Raw genomic sequence first — 20,913 nt, 5'->3', positions numbered from 1 at the left:
GTGAAGAGACAGAAGCAGACAGTCACGGCGAGACTAATTGTTTCCGGCGTAGAAAGTCAACCGGACAGAGAGAGAGAGATAGAACGAGAGAGATTCTGTCCTCCTGTTTTGAGCTGCTTCTTCTCTCCAGGGAGGAGGGAGAAGTGTCGGCTGAGATGTTAGGAGTTCATCTCCCCTGCCACCTGTACAGTAATTGTCCTCTATTCTGTGAGCCACTTGGATTACATGCAAATGAGCAGCTGAAAATTGGCTGCCTAAAAGTCAAGAGCAGGAAACATCAAAGTTTGGCAAGGTATGTGGTTCAATTTCCATAATAAAAGCTGCAGCAGAAGTAGAACTGAAATGAGCCCTTTCTTGGTTAAAAAAATTGTGAAGTTTGAGAGTTAATTAAGGAAAACATTTCACTAAAGCTTTGTGTGTATTTACCTGGTAGTGCATGAGAGTGTTGAGTCTCTTCCAGTCATTTTCTATCTTGGTGGTGATGTCTTCGTCTTGCAACACCACACGGGCCATTCGCCCCTGGCGCCACTCTGAGGACACACACACACACACACAGACACACACTGTTAGACGCAACCGCACATCCAAAGTATACATCAAAGACTGCAGTTTGTCTTGGTGTGAGTGGAGAGGTTTGGTGATATGTATTTAATATATAAATATGAAAACCATCATGTGTTCAAGATGTTAGTGTGCTCTGAATTAAAATGTAGGTAAAGCGTAATCCTTCGGTGTAATGAAGCTCAGGGAAGGTTCAGTCAGGAAGACTATCTGTCACCTGCGTGTTCTCACTGGCTGCGTATCTGCTGCATCGCTGCTACTTCTAGCTCTACCTCTCGACATGGAATTTTCAGGTTACTCAAATGTTGGATTTTTCTTCATTATAAATTACACAATAACAGAAAATGCCACTAAAGTACCACTATCTCCACATGCTTATAAAATGATTAAAAAATATATATTTATATTTTTTCATGTCTGTGATACATTCAGATTCAGCATAGACATAGACAACTGTAGTGGAAGGTATCAGTTTGATGTAATGTTGCTGGTATGATGTCAATATGACATCAACAGGTGATTTCCCTGTCTATTTTTGCTGGGAGACGCGTGCTTCACGTGTGGAAAATAGGCGAGACATCTAATCTCTAAAACACACGACGCAGCTGTCACGCACTCGCTATATAGCCAGTTTGTTCCTGGCCTCAGTGCCACCAGCTCATTCTCATCTTCATCCAATCACATCCCGACACAGTGGCCTTTATCCAATCACTCATAAGCTCTCGAACTTTAAAAGTTCTCTCTCTCTGCTATCATTCGCCCTACGCCAACATCTATTCCTTTTGTTCACAATAAATTCAATTTTATTGTTCCTTTCATTATTCTCACCTTATTGAAATGCCTTTACAACCAGTTACCATGCAGGTATCATGAACCGCGCTAAGATAAGCACAACTTCTTTATGAAACAAAACAAACTACTAAAACACTTTTCTTTCTAACATCATTTTGTCTTTCAGTTAGTGGGACGTCACCCTACACGGCTCCCATAGAGAGCTCTCCACACGCATTACCCAAATGAGTAGATATCAACAGCCGACTCTCCTGTACGGCTCTCGGTGTGTTGTACTCCCCTCACCGACTTGGGATTGACATGCATCTTAATTAAACATTACACGAACAATTTCAAGATATATGCAGGCAGGGCCGCGCACTTTAATTGGTACTTGTGTCGTGGAGATGGCGCAGCATTAGCATACGCAGCAGTCTGCCCCGTCAGGGTCAGAAAAGAAGAGACGAGCAAAAGCAGACAAGACAGGATGAAAAGCGATCTATGAGAAAATCACCTCCTTTCAAATGAAAAAAAAAATAGGGAAACAGGTGGAAGCTATAAGCAGTGCTGGTGGAGGGCAGCGGCTGACGGCTTGTTGTGGGGTAATGAAATGATAATAAGGGTGCTGATGGGAAAGTGGACAGCCATTGTGGCTCTCATGCTGGGAGTGATCATTGATTTTCTTCTCTGTTGACTGGGTTTTATTACGTTGTGCCTTTGCCAGGTGACCACATGATATCCCTGCTTGGCACAACATCCTCCAAAAACCGTCTAACCTACACTCAGCTCAGCAGAAAAACATCAAAACAAAAAATAATAATAATAAAAAAAAAACAGACACACACAAAAAGGCAGTCCCTCACACAGATGCACACACTCAATTATTTTGAAGGCATCAGTGAAAGGGTGAGAAATGGGCAGAGGAGAACAACAGAGAGGATAGTGGATGGACAGAGAGCCATATTGTGGAGTGATGGATGATGTGCTGATTTGCAGTAAGCAGAGGAGGGGAGGGGAGAGGAGGGGGGTGGGGGGCTTTTGTTCTCTCCACCCATGTGAAGTGAGAGGAAATGAGAGGGACAGGGCACTGGGAGGCAAGGTACGGACAGGCGAGGATGGAAGTGGCAGACTGCGTGGGAGTGGAGCCTGGCATGAGGCTGGTGAGCCCGTCTGTCAGCTCTTACCTGGGTCAGCCAGCCAGCCACGTCACAGACGCAAAACACACACGCACACATACACAAACATACACACACACACACACACACACACATAAAGACGTGCACACTTCTCTGTCTCGATCTACTGTGTCTTATTGGCGCTACAATGCAGGGAAAAGCAGCCAGACGGAGGGATGCACCACACACTGTCAGTCAGTCAGTTTGATAGAAGGCCTGGCAGCAGCACAGTGAGGCTGACTGTCTGGCTGGGCTGCTGGAACACAGCTTTTATCACACTAATGCACCGATAATCTGTACACATGGCTAGGTTTTCTCTCACTGATACATTAATCTGTGGGTATGAAGGACTTTACACCTGCCAACTGCATCTGTGAGCTTCTGGATCGCACATATGTGTGTGTGTGTGTGTGTGTGTGTGTGTGTGTGTGTGTGTGTGTGTGTGTGTGTGTGTGTGTGTGTATGTGTGCCATACCGAGGTCCATGTCAACAGCCCGTGGCCGCTGAGAGTAGGGCATGTTCTTGTACACAGCATCTAGTATCTTCTCCTTCACTTGGGTGATGGTGTCACAGTTCAGCACCTTCACTGGAATCTCTGGACTGTTTTCATTGTCTGGGTTCACGCAGTTCAGGATCTAGATCGTGCAGTTAGGAAGAAAAGAGAGAGCAAGAGAGAAAAATCACTGACGGAAATGAGAGAACAGAGGAAAGCTGCTCGAGGTGTCCTGTTACTGCCCAAACTTGGGTACAGCTTGAAGCTTCGCCCTCATTAGAGTCTCCTTGGAGCATGGCGGGGGCTTTGAGAAACCATTTCCGCTTTCGCTGGCATCCCAAAATCTAATTTCACACCTTCGGCGGGACACCAATTTCCAGCTCTGCCGGGGTATTAGCACGTAATGAGCCAAATTCCCAGTCAGAGCAATCAGAGCATTGTCATGTCACATGCTGGCTGTGTGAGTGTTTTTTTTTTTCCTGTGTGTACGTGTGTGTGTGTGTGTGTGTGTGTGTGTGTGTGTGTAGAGCGGTCTATTTGGTGTGTTCCAATCTCCACAGCCACCAACCCTGATGTTGGACCAACAGTGTGGCCTGTGGGAACATTAGTTAATTTCCTTCCCATGCAGGAAGGAAGAAACCCAGCACAGCAGACACAGCTACATGTATGTCATCTTAAAAATGGTATGAGGTGAAAAAGTAATAACAAAAAAGTAAAAATAGGAGATATGTTGTTAAAATTTACATATTTCACTGGCCCACCACTATAGCAATAAATAAAATCATTTTAACTCCATGGAGATATTTCCACATCCCAAATATCTTATAGATGCAGCTGCATTAGAAAGTGTCACTTCAGTGTTGTTGTATGTAATCATATGAACTATTGGTATCTTGAGTGTGCCATTGATAGAACATGACATGCAATGGGATCTCATCATTCACTCCTTTGGGGGATAGTGTTTGCAAACTAAATGTCCGGTCTACTTCTCCTCTACTAAGAATCTCATCAATGTTACCACCTATCTCAGGTAGACTCACCTTAATGCCCTGGAACCTAATTGATGAGATGTCATGTTTAAAGTCGTTAAAATGTAACGCAATATTTCTCCTTATTCACTTATCCCCTGTTTTAATGAACGTGATGGTTCTCCAACATAGGATAATGGATAATGTAATCATGTAGATTACATGTCCCCACACCTGAGCACACAAGATGGGTGGAGCATTATCATACAAGACTGTTGTTTTAAGAACTGTTTAAAATACTTCTGATGGAGGTCTGAGCAAGAGCAGTGAGCCAGATATGCATCATTTTAACTAAAAGCGCGTCATTTTTGAGTCAAGAGCTCCCTGTGCCGTGTGTGTGGGTCCACGGGTCCACCAGTGTGTTTGTGTATATATTTATGTGTGTGAGCCTCTGTGCAAACTTCTTGGAGTGTGACGTACCAGGGTTTTGTACTCAATCTGCTGGCGGATGAGCTTGTCTTCACTCAGGGAGTAGCGGGCCTCTCCAGTGATGGCATCGATGGGCCCCTTTTCCATCTGCTGCTTGATGGCGCAGTATAGCATGAACAGAGGCTCCCCAGCACACTCCTGCAAACACAAACACAGACACAGACACAGACACACACACACACACACACACACACACACACACACACACACACACACACACACACACAGACATACAAACACAACAGATTCACATGAGAGAACATCACGGCATTAACAAAGTGAAAAACACCTATACGTTCACATACTCTACATATCTGATAATGTGCAATCACACTTTTAATTTAGAAAGATACACAAGATACATTCATATTTGCACATGTAAACACACGCACACACAAGTGTTGCTTGGTGCACTAACCTTGAGGAATTTGTGAAGGAGGAAGGCAAACCAGTTTGTCAGCATCTTCTCCGCAACTGACTCTGTTCTGAAATTACATGAAAAAAAAGAAAAAAAGATAAAACAAATTTCACTCCATTCTTTTCTCTTGATACACCAAGAACTTTTAGATAATAGAGGTGTTCCATAATTCATGAGGTTATGAGCAAGACTTCAGGGAGGTTATCTTGGAATCCTGGGTGGGTGCATCTTGCCGCTGGTTTTGCTTGTGTACCGCCTGCAACACTGTGTGTCACAGTGAGTGAGCAGAGCAGAGCAGAGCAGAGAGAGGGCATCTGCGTGGAGTGTGTGACTTGAGTATGCATGGATGTGAGCGTCAGCGGATGTGTGTGTGTGTGTGCATGTGTGTGCTTGCGTGAGCGTATTCACGTGTGGTTGAACACAGCGGGGCATCAGCAGCTGTGACAAGGCTCAGCTGTTGAGAGAGACGAGTGCTGTCACAGCCTGGTAATGCCTGATCACAGCCAAAACCCTCTCCTCTCCTCTCATTTCCTGTTGTCTTCCACCCCACCGCCCCACCGCACCCCCCTTCCTCACCTTCTCTTCCCTCCCCAGTCAATCACACGTGGAGGTACAGCTCGCTGCTGGGCTTGATTGGGCATGAAAACACACACAAGTGTGCAATGACCTCTTCACTATTTCTACCACAGAGCACACACGAGGACTGAGTGTGTGTGTGTGTGTGTGTGCGTGTTTGTGTGTGTGTGTGTGTGTGTGTGTGTGTGTGTGTGTAGACCTCCTTTATGATTCCTGCTCATATCTTTCTCTGAATGGCAGAGAAACATCCTCCCATCTGCCTCATTAGCACCATCATGGAACACAAGAGAAACAGAAGTTGGACTTAAAAAAAAAAGAAAAAAAAAAAAGAATACCAAACAGCCAGGTGGGAATAGTTAACAAGCATGAAACACAGATGAAAGGGTTAGTTCTGTGCAACTCGTATGGACAAGCACCTGAGGTGAATAGCAAACAAGCTCCCTCATCTTGTAAAAACACTCCTGCCCTGCTCTTTCACCTCCTCCGTTTGACTGCTGCACACGCCTGCCTGCGTGCAGACAGAATTTAAAAAAAAGATAAACTGCTATTTGAAAAGTCACCAGTACCAAGCTACTTTGGATTGGAAATGGATTTTTCCTCCTACCAGCCAGCTTTTGGTCCACACCATTATCACTGTCATTACTCCTGCTAGCTCTAACATAGCTCCCCACACTCGCTAATCACAAGTTAACATGCCATGGTAAAGTGCCCCACAGACTGCACTGCTGTTTGCAAGAGTGTGACAGCTTGTGATTGTCACCTGGCTGCAAATGATCACTCCCCTATCAGCTTGTACATGAGCGTTGCCAATTCAAATAGCAATGCATTGAAAAAATAAAATGACCCTCTTAATGTAGCAGGAAATTACTGTGATTACTCTGGTGGATATGATGGAGGGGCCTTACAACACACTGCGCAGAACCAGGGATTAGCAAGAATTGAAGCAGCCAGGTATTAAAGACAAGCTGGAAGGCTTCCGTCTCCTCAGAGCTAAATAGTGCTGGGGATGATTATACCTATTCAGGCTCTGAATGGACCTAAAGGGAGATTATGACTATTATGGAGATAATTGCGTTAAGTCGTGTTTGAGGGCTATAAGCAAGAGTCTGGGACTGAAGCAGCAAGTCCCAGAAGGATTGTATGAGCCAGGGGTGGTTACAACAGCTAACATTTTAGTCACTGAGACTAGGAAAAAAAAAGCGTCTGTCACTCTTTCTGTCTCATTAAATCGAGATCTATAAGAGTGAGACTCCGCTCCTTTTCTCTTTCACATGCAAATAGAGAAACTGCAGCTGCAGGTCAGTGCAGCAGAGGTTAGATTTTGTTTTGTTTTTTTTGAATGATGTGCGGCTGAGTTGTGATGTTGTCTGCCACACGCCCCTGGAGGCAATTCCTCCTTGAGTGAGACTGCTGGCCAGTCTATCGGTGGAGTACGGAGAGCTGGGTGACAGCCTATTGCAAGTGTGATGTGCCAGGTGGGTGGGTGGGTGGTTGAGGGGGGCTGTAGATTAGTTCACCTAGTTTCAGCTACAGGATGAGAGAGAGTAAACATTGCTGAAAAGGGGAAAAGCTCCTGTGCGTATGTGTGACTACATCCTCTTTTGGTGACAAACACACACACACACACACACACGCACACGCACACACACACACACACACACACGCTCTATGCCTTTCCCCCCTTATTTGTCATCCCGACATATACAAACACACAGGTGAGGGTATACATAATAAAAGAAAGGGCGATACACGTACAGCATTCACAAGCTCAACCTGCAATGCCGCACAACAAAAAGTCTTCATTCAAAAACACAATAAGGAGCTACTATGAGTGCCTGAGGCTGTATTTTCACGCTGAATAAACCTAAATATATTGTGTTTTTTTTGGACAATGCCCCCAAATCCCCCTCCCCCTTTATCTGCTTACCATGTGCCCCTCCCTGCTAGTATGAGACTTGAGTGTGTTAGAAGTTAATGGAACCTATTAAGCATTTTAATAAGCTCAGCAAGTCCCGAAGAAGGCAGTCAAATAAAGCCTTTTGTGCGGGGGCTGTGCTGACTCCCCCCCTTAATATCCCTCCTTTTGAATGGCGGTGGGGGGGGGGGTTTGAGACGCACTTTGTTCTCCTCTTTCTCCTTTTCCTTCTTGTCCTCCTCCTCATCTGCCTCCACTTCCTTCTTTCTATTAATTGAGTTTCATTAATGAACATCAGGATTTCATTATCCCACATAGTGTTTAAGAGGGGCCTTGCATCTCTCCCCTCCACCCCCGCCCCTCCCACTTCTGGTCTCCTAATGGCAGCTAGGGTGGAGGGGAGGCTATATTAGCAGGCGGCGGAATGTCTTTCAATGAAACTAATGCCAAACACAATACTCGCTCTCTTAATAACGCTGTACTCCATTGCTCTGCATGGGCGGAAATCTCATTACAAAAACGCTGAGGAGAAAAATAATACAAGATTGAAAAGTCTCAAGGTGATAGAAGCAATGTTCTGTGATTCCATTAAAAGAACATTATAAAGAGGAGAAACAGAAAGAAACTGGGTAAAGAGAGCAGCTGTGTGCAAAACTTAAGAAAATGATAGAGAGAATGGAGAATAGAGTTTAATGTGGTTAACTATTCTCGGATTTTCTGGTGGGGGGGGGGGTCATCGACTGCCATGAGAGTTTCGGTAATAACGGACAGGCAGAAAGAGAGGACAATGCTGCGAAGTGACCACAGACGTGAGGAAACGAGCGGCGGACAGGTAGAGCACATTGGAATAAAAAAAGGTGAATACAAGAGCGTTTTTGACTAATGGTGGGAAATACAATCCAAACAGCATGAGGCGCAGCATCGGTTCCACTTAGCACACTGGAGAGTGAGGAAATCAGACGCATTGTCAAAGCTTACATATTGCTTTCAAAAAGCTTTTAGGAGAGTGTAAGTGTCTGCGAGCTAAAATCTTTTCCTTATCAAGACAAAGAAAGTGGAAGGCTTCTCAAATCTTTAAATACCAAGGAAAGCAGAGTTTCTTTGAACAGCGCGCCTCAGAAGAGCACGAGTGCACCCTTCAAAACCCTGAATCCAGGATTTTAACTGACTGGGGATATTATTATTATTTTATCTCTGCTACATAAAGGCAGAAATACTCTACGTGCTATGATTTGTTTTCATTGGCGTGATGGTCGGTGGAATGGGATCTAGCTGAGCGTAATAGGAAAACGAGCAAACAGAACAACTACGGCATAACATATGCAAAACTGCTCCCTGGCATTCAAACACAAGCAGCCCATTAAACTCAGCCAATGAATGCCTCCTGCATGTGCTGTATTCTCAGTTAACCATTATGCAGGTAACTAGTTCCTCAAATAAATGACGCTGATTTGTTTCCCATCCTGTTTAATCTGCCATGAGGCTTCTCACATGCATTCGTTTTCATTCTGTGATATACCACTTCATCCCATTCAACTGATCAACTGATTTCAGGGGGAGGGAGCAGAAATTCAAATGAATGGAAATGTCATAGTACATTCCTGTTGCATATTTATGAACTACTGTAAGCATATTAGGTGCTACGAATCAAATCCACTGTCAGCAAATGTACCCATCAGACCTTGGCATAATGTTGAGTGAAGAGGAGGAATGTTGTTTTAACAGCCATTTCACTGAGTCTACCTTTAGCCCTGCAAAACCAGGCGAGAGAGCCTCGCTCCTCGTTGCTTTTTATCAAAAATCTGAAATGACTGCAGCCGTATCTATATTTAGGACTTTATATTGGGCTAAGAGTTTAGTGACAGTAGACTGATATAAGTTAATTTAATATTATCATTCCCCAATAAGGTACAGATAGCACATCAGCAATTAAACACTCAAATAGGAAAAAAAAAAAAAAAACTATCAGGAGATAATCTGCCATGTGAGAGACAGAGAATGTGTGAGAGGAATACAAAAGAAAAAAGAACAGGTATGATGGGGGCAAACAGAGATGTTGAGAGGCAGGCAGAGACGCAGTGTTACAATGTTAATCAGAAGGAGTTTACATGCAGCATCTTTAATGTGCTGCCCACGTACTGTAACTTGAACAAGCATTCGGGATCCCCTTTTAATCTGCCGAATTAAAATGTTTATTAGTAACTGCAATCCCATTGCTGAATCCTCTCTCACATTCTCAACCTTTTTTCCCTCTTGCCCCCCCACCCCACCCCTCAGTGCTGTGGTTAGTGATGGCACACTACTCCATCTTCTCACCAGAGCTCACTGCAGGAACCGGGCTCAATAATTAAGGGCGCCTTAGCTTCGCAGGAGCAGCCGCATTGTGCTGCTGTTGTGTCAGAACTATGGGCACATACTATCCCAACACTCTCTTACACTACACAGTATAGCATGCACACTCCCACCACTCCACTACGGTAAAGATTTAAAGGTACCTTGTCATGGTAAACAAAGACAATTAAGTTGTTGTCTGGTTTCAGTCCTTATGTTAATATACCTGTCAATCAATCAGAGAATGACAACAGGTTATAATCAGGTTTTTAATCCTTTGTTTACATTTAGATAACAACATTAGATTGGTAATATTCTCAATGTTTCTTTCCATAAATTCCCTTAAAAAGACCAAAACCACAGGCAATACTTGTTAGTTGTGTAAATTAACTGTTAATTTACACAACTAGCAAGTATTTCCTGTGTAGCCAAAGCCTGATATAGACTATTCCTCTGTGCCACAGACCCCAATCACTGACCCAAAACTATTAAAACCACACAAATGAGCCACAGCGCTGCACTGTGCGGCGTGCTCCTTCATCATAATGAACATTGGGCAAAGTAGTTTATATAGAGTCGACTCCCCCCTCATGCATCGTCCTGCTGCTGGAAATACTCAAAAAAATAGTCCCTAACAAATGGACTTTTTACTCCTGTTTGAGAAATGCTTGCCAAAAAACTACAGTACCCATGGGTTTTAGAGAGTTAAAATCAAAGTACATGTTTGTTAGTTCTGAGAAGTACAGAGAGATCGACTAATGCTTTGTTGGTTTTGGCATTTCCAAGGCTTTTGCTGACAGTGACAGACATGCAGAATGTGGCCAGCCCTATCTTTTACTAAGCTACCATTTGGATCCGTTGTACGCATGAAACTTTGATTACTGTTGCAGGTCACCGAGGGAACATGAGGATAACATGCTTAAAACACTATGACAGATGGAGCTATTTTTGTATCTTTGTCTGTTGTGCTTGTGTGATTACGGTTTTCTGCTAAAAGGTCGAGCATGCTAGCTTGTGGACATGTTCCCCTCTCAAGAGAGCGGCATTCAATGACCACAGAACGGTGAGAGAAGCAAAGCTCTTTACTCTCACTCAGACATGTCTCGGGGATGCACTTTCAACCCACTGTAATATAAATGAGGACAGGAAGTGGGTTGGATGACCCGGAGGTCCTTCCTGTGTGTGGGGTCTCTCCTATAGCCATGTAAACTTTGCCCAGGGACTGGAAGCTCACTCATAATTCATTCAGAACTACAGTCAGAGTGATCGCTACTTCTGCTAATCTACTGAGAGCACAGTGGATTCCAACACAGCCAACGCAGCTTTATTCACCGCGTCGGTTCGTTAGTGTACCATTTCCTAGCACACACACAATCACAGGCGGTACCCAGACGGATACATTTGGACATCATAAAAAAAAAAAAGAAAAAAGCACAAGGATCTGCTTACATGCTCACTGCAAGCAGTATTCATTAATACCAGAAAACAGAGGGGGGTCTTAGCTAACATAATAGCAAGCCTTTCACTATCCTATTATAGGAGATAATAGACTGAGGAGAGCCAATAGAAAAAACAACGGAACGGGGAAAATGGCAACAAAGCACAGCCCAGCAGCCTCACTCTACGCCCTGCACAAACATCATCACAGACATGTGAGTGTGTGTGTGTGTGTGTGTGTGTGCGTGTGTGTGTGTGTGTGTGTGTGTGTGTGTGTGTGTGTGTGCATATGTGTGTGTGCATGTGTGTGTGAGTCAGCTGGCTGGCTTGACTGCCGGCTTTTCACTAAATAGGCGATGGGGAAGACAACAACGGCAAAGAGCCATGTCAAATCGTTAATCCCTTAAATTCTTCAGAAAAATGAGGAGTGAAATATAAAAACTATAGGACATTTAGCCCTCCAGGCTGCAACGGCAGGACCCGAGGATTACGTACCACTGTGCTCCTAATAGGAGAGGATAATGAAAACTAAGAGGTGACGTGGGGCCCTGCTGTCACACGAAATAACAGCTTAATCTAGGTCCATTTGACGCTGTGTCGCTTCAGTCCCCTTCTCCGTCTTTCAACCTCTTGCTCTGTTTGCTTCTGCGCCGCGCCGTCTTTTCTGTCTGGCAGTTATTTACCCTGACTATTAATGTGGGTTTTTCAAACACAGACACTAAGGAAACATTAACATCAGAATGAAGGTGGTGTTTGAAAGTGGAGCAGCTGCCTGCTCTCACTGTCTCTGCTTATTAGTTGTGTAAACATAATCAAAATCATGCACAGAGCAGTCAGCTTTTCAGAGAGCCTGTTCCCAGTGACTGTGCTTTGTACATTCTGTACCTTTTTTGAGCTGAGTATTTTTTTAATTTTTTTTTTGTCAGTCCTTCAAACTGTTTCTATACATACAGAGCCACCAAAGCAGCTGAGGACACTTGGGCAAGGACTTAGCAGGTGTTTAAAGTTTTAGCACATAATCCCAACTCCCCCGGAAAACAATGTACACTGGAGACACAGAGAGAAGGAGGGGAAAAAAAAAAAAAAAAAGTAAAGTTGAACCGCTTTTGAATGTTTTATAAGGTGCCTGAGCCTGGAGGATAAGTGAGACTGACATTGGCAATGAGAGAGGGGGAGGGAGAAGCAGGGGGAGAGACAGAGTGCGGGAGAGAACCAGGAATTATGCGGAGAACTCAGATGTTTGCTCCTGACGTGACGAGCACACGGCGTTTATCTCAGCATACTGTAGATGTTACTGTAGCACTCATTATGAGCCTTATTCCGTGAAGCGTCTACAAGGGAGCACAGGGGAGAATCTGAATGCATCCACCCACAAGGAAAAAAAAAAAAAAGGGGGGGGGGGGGCATAAAGCTCTAAATGAATCCTCATCCATCTGTCTATATGTATCAACATCCTCCTACAGCCCTGTGCTTCTTTACACATTTTGAAATGAGAACTGTGTGTTCTCATTCTTTTTGACTGAACTTTAATCAAATCAAACATCTGGGACAGTTTTGTAAAGCACACAGTATTACTGAGGATTAAGGCGTTTTCTGTTTAGGAACATGTATAATATTAAAGACACTAATCTTTTTAGGTATGATATTCACCTTAAATCTAATTAATAAAGTTTAATTAATAATTACTTTTCAATGTATCAGGTAACAGCTGACCCACGCCTTTTCATTGCTACAGGACATTACCGCCATGTTTTGTTACCTGCGCAGCAGCAGTTTCGGGTGGTTTTTGCTCTCCAGGTTGCGGTCGATGAGGTCCGACAGCAGGTGCTTAAGGACGTCGGTGGCGTACTCCAGCCGCCCCTGCAGGGCTGTCATGATAAGTGATGCCACGTTGCCGCGGTCCCTCATGGAAAAAGAGCGCTGCATCTCCAGCGTCCGGATGAAGGTGAGCAGGAACACTTTGTTGTTGATGAGCTGGCCAAACAGCTTCAAGGCTTTCTCCACGTTCTGCTGGCCATTACCCGACACCTGGACAGAGGAGGGAGGAAGTGTGTTAGTGTTAGTTTCTAATAATTAGAATAGTAACGAGCTGAATTGTGTTTCCATCCTGACCTTGTCTCACACAAAATAAAGATTTTTCCAAAGGCACCAAAAACCCTCACTCATGTTTCACTCGAGGCAGACAGAAGTTCCCACTCATGGTGAGTAACTGAGAAGATCTTAATCAATTATTGACCCAGGTCTGTTAAAAAGCATTGTACCCTGAGTTAGCTGCCATTTCACTTTCAAGTCAAATGTCACACAACTTGCCAGTGTAAGACAATCCTGAAGGGACAAAACTGACTGTCCTTGTTCCTGTTTGACTACATGTCACCGCTTTTCAGAAGTTTAGGTGTAAGGTCAGCGGGCTGTACAAACTGTAAAACCCCCTGTTGCAAACTGTGAAACTGGGTTGTATAAACCAAAGATACTCAATAACAAAGATGACGCATTGGTTGTGATTTGCTTGTTCATGTCAAAACATAACAACAAAACAATATAAAACAATACAAGACAGAATACAGTATGAATTTGAGCCTAATTTTGCAGCTTGTTTTTATCTGCTAGCTTAATATCTGATCAACCCAGAACAAAATCATATCAATCTAATCATTTTGTCTTTTTTCCCTCCAAAAACAGTTAAATAATAATAGTAAAAGTATTATTAAGCAAAGGAGTACGTTTAATTTAAGTTTTAATTCATGGTTTCACGAATAAGTCCCTCGTAACTTCTGTTTATGCGTTTGGAAGGCGATGTCAGCAGTAACGCAGCACTGAAACTACATCGGAAACCAACAGGAAGATCTGTGTGGCGAGATCTCGCGAGACTTAGTTGCTGAGACAGAGACAGGTCTCTAACAAAGCAAATTTTTCTCCTGATCTGTGGGCTTGAAAAACGCCATTTTAGTGTCTGAATGTTCCTCCTTTCTCAACTGTCTCTGTTTAAACTTTGCCTTAGACTTCTAGCATACAGTCTAGTCTACAGGCTAGTCTGCTCTGAACCACAACCCCCTTTAACTCTAACCATCCCCAATAAAGCCATCGCATCCCGCCTCACACGCAATCACAATCCACAAATAGAAAGGTGCACCTCTATCACGATGAATGTCTTTATCCCGGACAGTGGACACCACTCTGTGTGTTCCACATAAAATAAACTCATTTCCCAGCACCACTCTGGCCCCATGAAGAGGAGCAAAAAGTGAGTGAACCTGCCAGTTTTTTTTTTCCCACCCCCAACGGAGGAACCCACAGTCCTGCCTGAGGACTGGGAATTACTCAGTTCATTACTCCTCATACTGCAGCCACTGGTGGATGAAATAGCCATGTGCTGGGACCTTGTTTTCCATGAGGGAGCTTGCATGTTTGGTGGGCGCACATGTGTGTATGAGTGTATGCTGCCCAGCATGATCGCCTGTGTGCATGCGTGTGAGACCAGAGGGCAGAGAGAGGATAAGTGGCACACTGGTATCCTTTCCCCCTCAAGCACTTTGCCGCTTATGGAGGTTCCCCTGCAGGGGGAGAGGGCCGGGAAAACACACTCTACACACTCTCTCCATATCTCTCTCTCTCTTTTTTTTTTTTTTTTTACCTCAGTTTGACTTTTCCCCTTGCCCTTTATTAACACATTTGCTGCTTATGTGTCTCAGTCCCCAATCTCTGTGTCTCTCTACCTCCAGTTCTCTGAGGACAGGATGATCCTCTATGCCGGGGAAGAGGACCCTCATGGCGTACGTCCTGTAGTCGAGATGGGGGATACCAGCTCTGTCCAGGTCGCTTGTCAGCTCATTGATGTCTGTCTGCAGCTCGGCAAAGGCTGGGAGAGAAGGAAAGAAGAAGAGAGAAGAAAGAGAGACCAGTTTGAGCGACGTGCAGCACATAAATAAAAACCTTTCTTTAATCCCCATGAACCATATTTATGAATCCGTCTTATCTTCATGGTGTTTACTGCCATTATGATGAAGGTGACAGTTAAAGCCCAAGATAGTCTTCATGTTAGAGAAACTCAGTGTTTCACATCTCTCCCCTAAAAAAAAATAAAAAAAATAAAAAAAGCTTGCTCTTGCTCTCACACACACACACACATACCCCACTTCTCACTCATTTTTATCTACCAGCCAGTAAATTGGCTGTACCTAAGGCCCCAAAGAGTCTGTGTCATCTCAGTGTGAGGCTGCAGGTGAGCACTAGTTAATTGGCTCCATCCTGACTGACTCCTGTTCAGGCTCGTGGCGCAGTTGCTCTGCTTGGCCGCCCTTGGGGGAGGCTCCCCATCTGCAGCCTATCACAGGAGCAGCAGCAGTCCCCTAACACCCTCCTCAAGACTCCACCATCTCCAGCCAGTCTTATCCCTCACCTCCTGGCCCCTACCCACCCCCCCCCACCCCCCCTGTGACTGCTGGGTTTACACACTGACACATGGGCTTAAAGGCACACAAGGGGTGTATATACTCATAAGGAGGGACCCAGGTACCATCTAAATCTACCCCGCAGGGCGGTATACTCCTAGCCACTGCTAATGGTTAAAACATTAATCTTCTCCTTTTCCCAAGGCTGCCTGTGTATGACTGATTTCCCCTGTTTTCCCGCTCTGTCTATCTGTCAGCCTGTCTGTCTAACTGTCATCTGACCTCTCTGGAAGTTTGCTGCAGTAGGGTTTTTTTTCTCCACTGCATTATAACACTAGAATAGCCACTCAGAAGTAGCTGGAGGGGATAAGTAATAAGGTCCTCTCCGGCTGATGAAATCCCCTGAACGGTGTCAAACAGAAACCGCACTTTTGCTGTCGCAGTGATTGGCCGTAATGACCCCGATGATGACATCAGGGGCCAATCAGCAGTGTTTATTTGAAAAGCGTTCATATGGAGCAGAATGTTGCGACATGGAGGGGGTCTTGTCTCAGCGCAGTTCGGAGGTCAGCCTGGGGTTATCTGCGGTCCTCCCACAGGGTAAGATGTCCAAAGGTCAGATGGACTACCGTGCCCTCTTTTAAACCCGAGCCACGAGGGAGGTGTGTGTTTCACAGTAGCTATGTGTTAGATAACGTTGCAGGGGTAACAACACACACAGCTACACAGGTGCAGAAACACACTAATCTCATAAAAACATAAACGAGGAATTACCCCTCCAGTTAAGACACGAATAAAAACGTACTGAACATAATGTGTCTCTCGCTGGGAGGAGGAGGTTGGGTTGACTCTAATGAGAAACTCTGTATTTATGTGTCAGCTTATGTGGGAGTCTGTACACAGCATGCAAACTAGAAAAGCAGTGAGAAGTGCAAGGATTCACTATGTGACCAGACGGGTCAAATGCAGGGGCTAACTGACTGAATCTGTGTGTTGTGGTATGTAACCAGGATGACTCACTGACCTAGATTTGGAGAAATTTTCACTGCATTATTTAACTCACACAGACAAGCAGTAATTTACTTACTGTACTATATGTACAAATAGACATATGTGCCTTTTGTGTGATTACAAGTGAAATGCATTCCCCAACCCTGTTCAACTACACGAGTGATAGAGCAGCCTCTCAAATTAATGGCTGTACATGGATACTAAGACCTGTAATCATCCTCACTATACGATCTGAAATCTAACAGCAGACAGCTGCACAGTTGTATGTCGGCTTCACTGTGCTAACCTTCTTTGCACTCGAGGGCGACCCGCGACTCCAGGTTGTCCATTTGCATCTGCAAGCGCTTGAGGGTGAGGTCATTTTCACGCGACTTCCGCTTGTAGGCGATGAGGACGAGGATGACGATGATGAGGAGGAGGCCTCCACCGGCGGCGATGCTAACGATGGCCGGGAGGGTCAGCAGGCTGTCCGACATGATGTGGACCGCTCCGGGAGAAACGTGGAGACCACCCACCTGGACCTGTGGAGAGACGCCAAACACACACACACACGAAACATTACACATCTATATTACTTGAAGAGAAATTCCTGAAAGTTCTTTTCCAGAAATGGATCAGGCCTTGTGCTCAGCCCACCACAGCTGCTAGCGCCAGGTTGACAGGTGAAAGAGCAGCGGGTCTTTAAAACTAAAACACAAAACTAAGATGCATAATTTACACATATTGCTATAAAATATGATCAGCGGTTTGCGAGATCAATCACACGATCATTGATATACAGCCACGCTTACGCCAAGTCTTCGAAAACCCTGCCAAAACATAGGTAAATATTGTCTGCTGAAACTGATACTGAGTGCAAACACATACGGCCACCTACACGCTGACGCTGAGAGGGAAATAGTCTGGGGCTTGCACTCAATAAGCGAGCAGGCAACTAAAAATAATTGCAGTGGATTCTGGCAGGACATTTTGACAGCTATAGCACACTCATGCTGTTCTCCCTTTGACCCCTTTCCTTCAGCTGAATGAACAATGATGAGAGCACGACTAATGGAGTTTAGAGGCCAACTATTATGAAGAAGAAATCACAAATACATACATAGGCGAGAAGCAGGGTGGGAGAGACATGTAGGAAGATGGACGGACGGACGGACTCGCATGTACGGACACATACTGACCATGACTTTGTATTGTCCTGTGAGGTTGGGCGGCTCACACAGCAGCTGGCTCTCGGACACAGTGACGGAGCAGGGAGTCTCTCCAATCAGTACCGTGTAGTTAAGCTTCACCCCTCCTGATGCCGGGGGAACCAGGTTTCTGCCCTGTGGGCATGTGGAGATGGACGGAGGGAGGGTGTGAAATTAGGAGGAAAAGACTCAAACACATGGCTCAATGGAAAACCCACAAAGCAAATATGTCACCTAAATACTCTGTAAATTACGTCCCCAGGTTTGGGCACAGCTGGGGCCAAATATGATTCCATACAGAGATCAAACAAGGTGATATGCTTCAGCTAGAAATCAGGATGAAAGAATATAAAAGAGTATAATCCTCAATGAGCTCCTTCTTAAAACTAAATATTGAAAGAAAAAATATCTACAGTATATATTTAGCTTATGTTGACACAAAAAGTCTTTCCCAAGGACGATGTTGCGGTCTGTTGTGGTGGCGTGAGTTAGTTAATGTTCTGTAGATAAAATACATACAACTCAATATGTGCTTTACCTTAAGAATGATGGGCGAGCCTGGTTTTTGCTCCAGGACACCAGAGGTGCTGAGAGGCTCAAAGTAAGGGTTCGGGTAGTAGAGGAGGTTGGTGTTGTTGTAGACCAGCAGGGCCTGGACGTTGTTGAAGATGAACCCAAACTCGTCGGCGTGCTTCACCGTGTCCAAACCCGGATGGTATTCTGCCATCAGGGAGGGGGCAAAGCAGCTCATACTGGTGGTGTTCAATACTTTACAGACCTAAGGAGAGTGAAACAACAAGAGAAGAAAAAAAAGTGTGAAAAAAAATCCACATTTTGAGACGCTACTGGGGATGTGTTGCATTCAAACAGACACATCATGTTATGATAGCCCGAGCAGCCCGAAATGAAACAAGAAATGTGATTCAGTCATCCAGGATAAACCTCGACAGTTCAGCACAGCTAAGATGTTTGGTTTCCTTTTTTCTCCGGCTCCGAAATAACACAGCGACTTTCGAGCCGATCTGTTGTGAATCCCTCTGTTTGTTATAACCTAAAGTGTGATCTTAACTGAAACACATTGGTAACAACATGAACCCTGCCGGCATCTCACCAGCCTAATAACTGGCATATAAAATCCTCATTCTGTGCACAGAAAAAGGATTTATCGTGTGTCATTAAATCCATCTTTATTGGAGAGGAAGCCTCCATAAAATTGAAAATAAATTGCAGCTACTGCTTCACCGAAAAACACTGGAGAACACAAAGGATGGAGGCACTGCTCCTCTGTTTCCTCAGGTAGAGCTTGAGCTATGGCTCTTTTATTACTTCGCTCCAGTTTGCCCAGATGAGAGACCTGTCTTCCATCCATCCTCACCCAGCTCCGCTCTGGAGGGAAGAGGGAGAGAGGATTGATTGCTGCACAGCACTCTGCTCAGAGAGGTTTTTATCTCCTTTCACTCCCTCCCAGCTCTCTCTCTGGGGAAGAAACTTAATTAGAGGTAAATATCATCAAAGCTGCTGAACACTAGCGACTACCACACCTCCTACCTGTTGTCTGCCGCTGCGGAGAAAGCCAGGGAGGTCGATGCAAACTCATTCTGTGTAGGCTACACCAATTGTGTTTCGCCAACATGGTGCAAGGCGAGCAGCGGGAGTGTGACTGTAGAAGGTGGAAGGAGGGAATGGTGTCCTGACTTACTTTGCTGCTGGATATAGATTATAAAGTGTTTGTGTGATTTCACCCAATCTAAATGTGACAATGGATTCTGACGTGTGTAACGTGTATATGATTTTAGGCAGCAACTTTTCATTTTAATTGTCAATTCATCTGTTCATTATTATCATTCATTCACCATACCGCTTATCCTTTGAGGGCCTTACGGGCGCTGGAGCCAGTCCGAGCTGACATTAGGTGAGGCTGACATATAGAGATGGGCAATTCAGAGTCGCCAATTAACCTGACCTGCATGGATTGTGAGAGGAAGCCGGGCTACCAGGAGGAAACCCCCGCAGGTACGAGGAGAATATGAAAACTCCACACAGAAAGGCCCCAGCTGCTCCTGAGGTTCCGGGTTCAAACCACTGCACCATGATGCCGGCCATATTATCATCATTATTTTCTCAATGAATCCTTTGTCCTGTGAAATGTCAGAAAGTTTCCTAAAGCCAAAGTTGACATCTTCCAGTGTCTTGAACAACAGCCCAAAACCCAAAGATATTCAATTTACAATGATATAAGACAGAGAAGCAGCAAATCCTCATGTTTTGAGAAGCTAAAGTAAGTGAGTGTAATTGGTGATTCATTTCCTGTCAATTGACTAATTGATTAATCAGCTCTATTTGACTTATCATCTGTCTGGAAATCAGTAAAACAAAAAAAGAAAAAAGAAAGAAATTCAAACATTACAACTGCCACAGCAACATATGAAGCAATGCCGCTCTACCATTCTGTAGCTGCACTACAAGGCCTGAATGCTCCGCAGCAGCTTTCCCTTGGTCTTGTGACATTTTTTTTTCTTTAGAATTCACACTACAAGCTACAGTAGCAGCGCGTGACAAGAGCGAGACGATAAGCCCTTTTAAAAATAGATAGCACAACCAGATAGGACTCCTGACATACTTTCACCAAGTTTAGCTTGTGTGAATTCACATTAACCACTGAGAAGTTGCAAGAAGTGATGAGAGTTTCTAGAATTTTTTTTTTTCTTTTCCATAGGCTTCACAAAACATGGGCTCAGACTTCACTGTAAGCCAGAAGATTTACTCTAAAATTCAAATACCCATATATACAAGCCATACTCATTACAAAATAACAGCCTACTCACTGCTCTGTAGAAGATTTCTGTTTCCCATAATGCATATACAGCAGTTAGGATCAGAGCACTTAAAAGTCATTTCACCCTCTCACGCAACATGTTCCTCTGATCAGTACACGGGAATCAAAAGGTCTAATGGATGCATCAGTTCAAGTTAAGTTTGATGTGGCTGCTTTCTTACTGTTGGCATGGTGATATGTCATATAGACAGGCCCAGATGCTCCGGCAGCATCCTTGTGACTGTCACGTTGGAACGGCAAGGCATTTGCAAGTCAAGTACAGTTCTGACTACCATCTGCTCTGCCTGAGATGGATACTGTGAGGTTGTTTTTTTTTTTCTACACTGTCCTCGCTTTCTCTCTTTTTTTTTTTTTTTT

The 20,913-nt window shown here is 44.5% G+C and overlaps 1 protein-coding gene across 1 annotated transcript in view; it reads right to left on the bottom strand.

Moving 5' to 3' along the window:
• LOC111234907 (plexin-A2-like) overlaps positions 1-20,913 on the bottom strand; it is a 158,367-nt gene that overhangs the window by 14,156 nt on the left and 123,298 nt on the right. The window contains exons 17-25 of the mRNA XM_022763109.1: positions 18,259-18,498; positions 17,712-17,855; positions 16,820-17,054; positions 14,848-14,990; positions 12,894-13,162; positions 4,876-4,942; positions 4,449-4,595; positions 2,983-3,142; positions 427-530 (exon numbers count right to left, since the gene is read on the bottom strand). Of these exons, the coding sequence (XP_022618830.1) occupies positions 427-530; positions 2,983-3,142; positions 4,449-4,595; positions 4,876-4,942; positions 12,894-13,162; positions 14,848-14,990; positions 16,820-17,054; positions 17,712-17,855; positions 18,259-18,498 (1,509 nt within the window). The remainder of the gene's footprint in view (positions 1-426; positions 531-2,982; positions 3,143-4,448; positions 4,596-4,875; positions 4,943-12,893; positions 13,163-14,847; positions 14,991-16,819; positions 17,055-17,711; positions 17,856-18,258; positions 18,499-20,913) is intronic.

This window comes from Seriola dumerili, unplaced genomic scaffold, assembly GCF_002260705.1.
Source record: "Seriola dumerili isolate Sdu_G_001 unplaced genomic scaffold, Sdu_1.0 BDQW01000468.1, whole genome shotgun sequence".
Taxonomy (NCBI): domain Eukaryota; kingdom Metazoa; phylum Chordata; class Actinopteri; order Carangiformes; family Carangidae; genus Seriola; species Seriola dumerili.
This window is presented reverse-complemented; position numbering and strand designations above follow the sequence as displayed.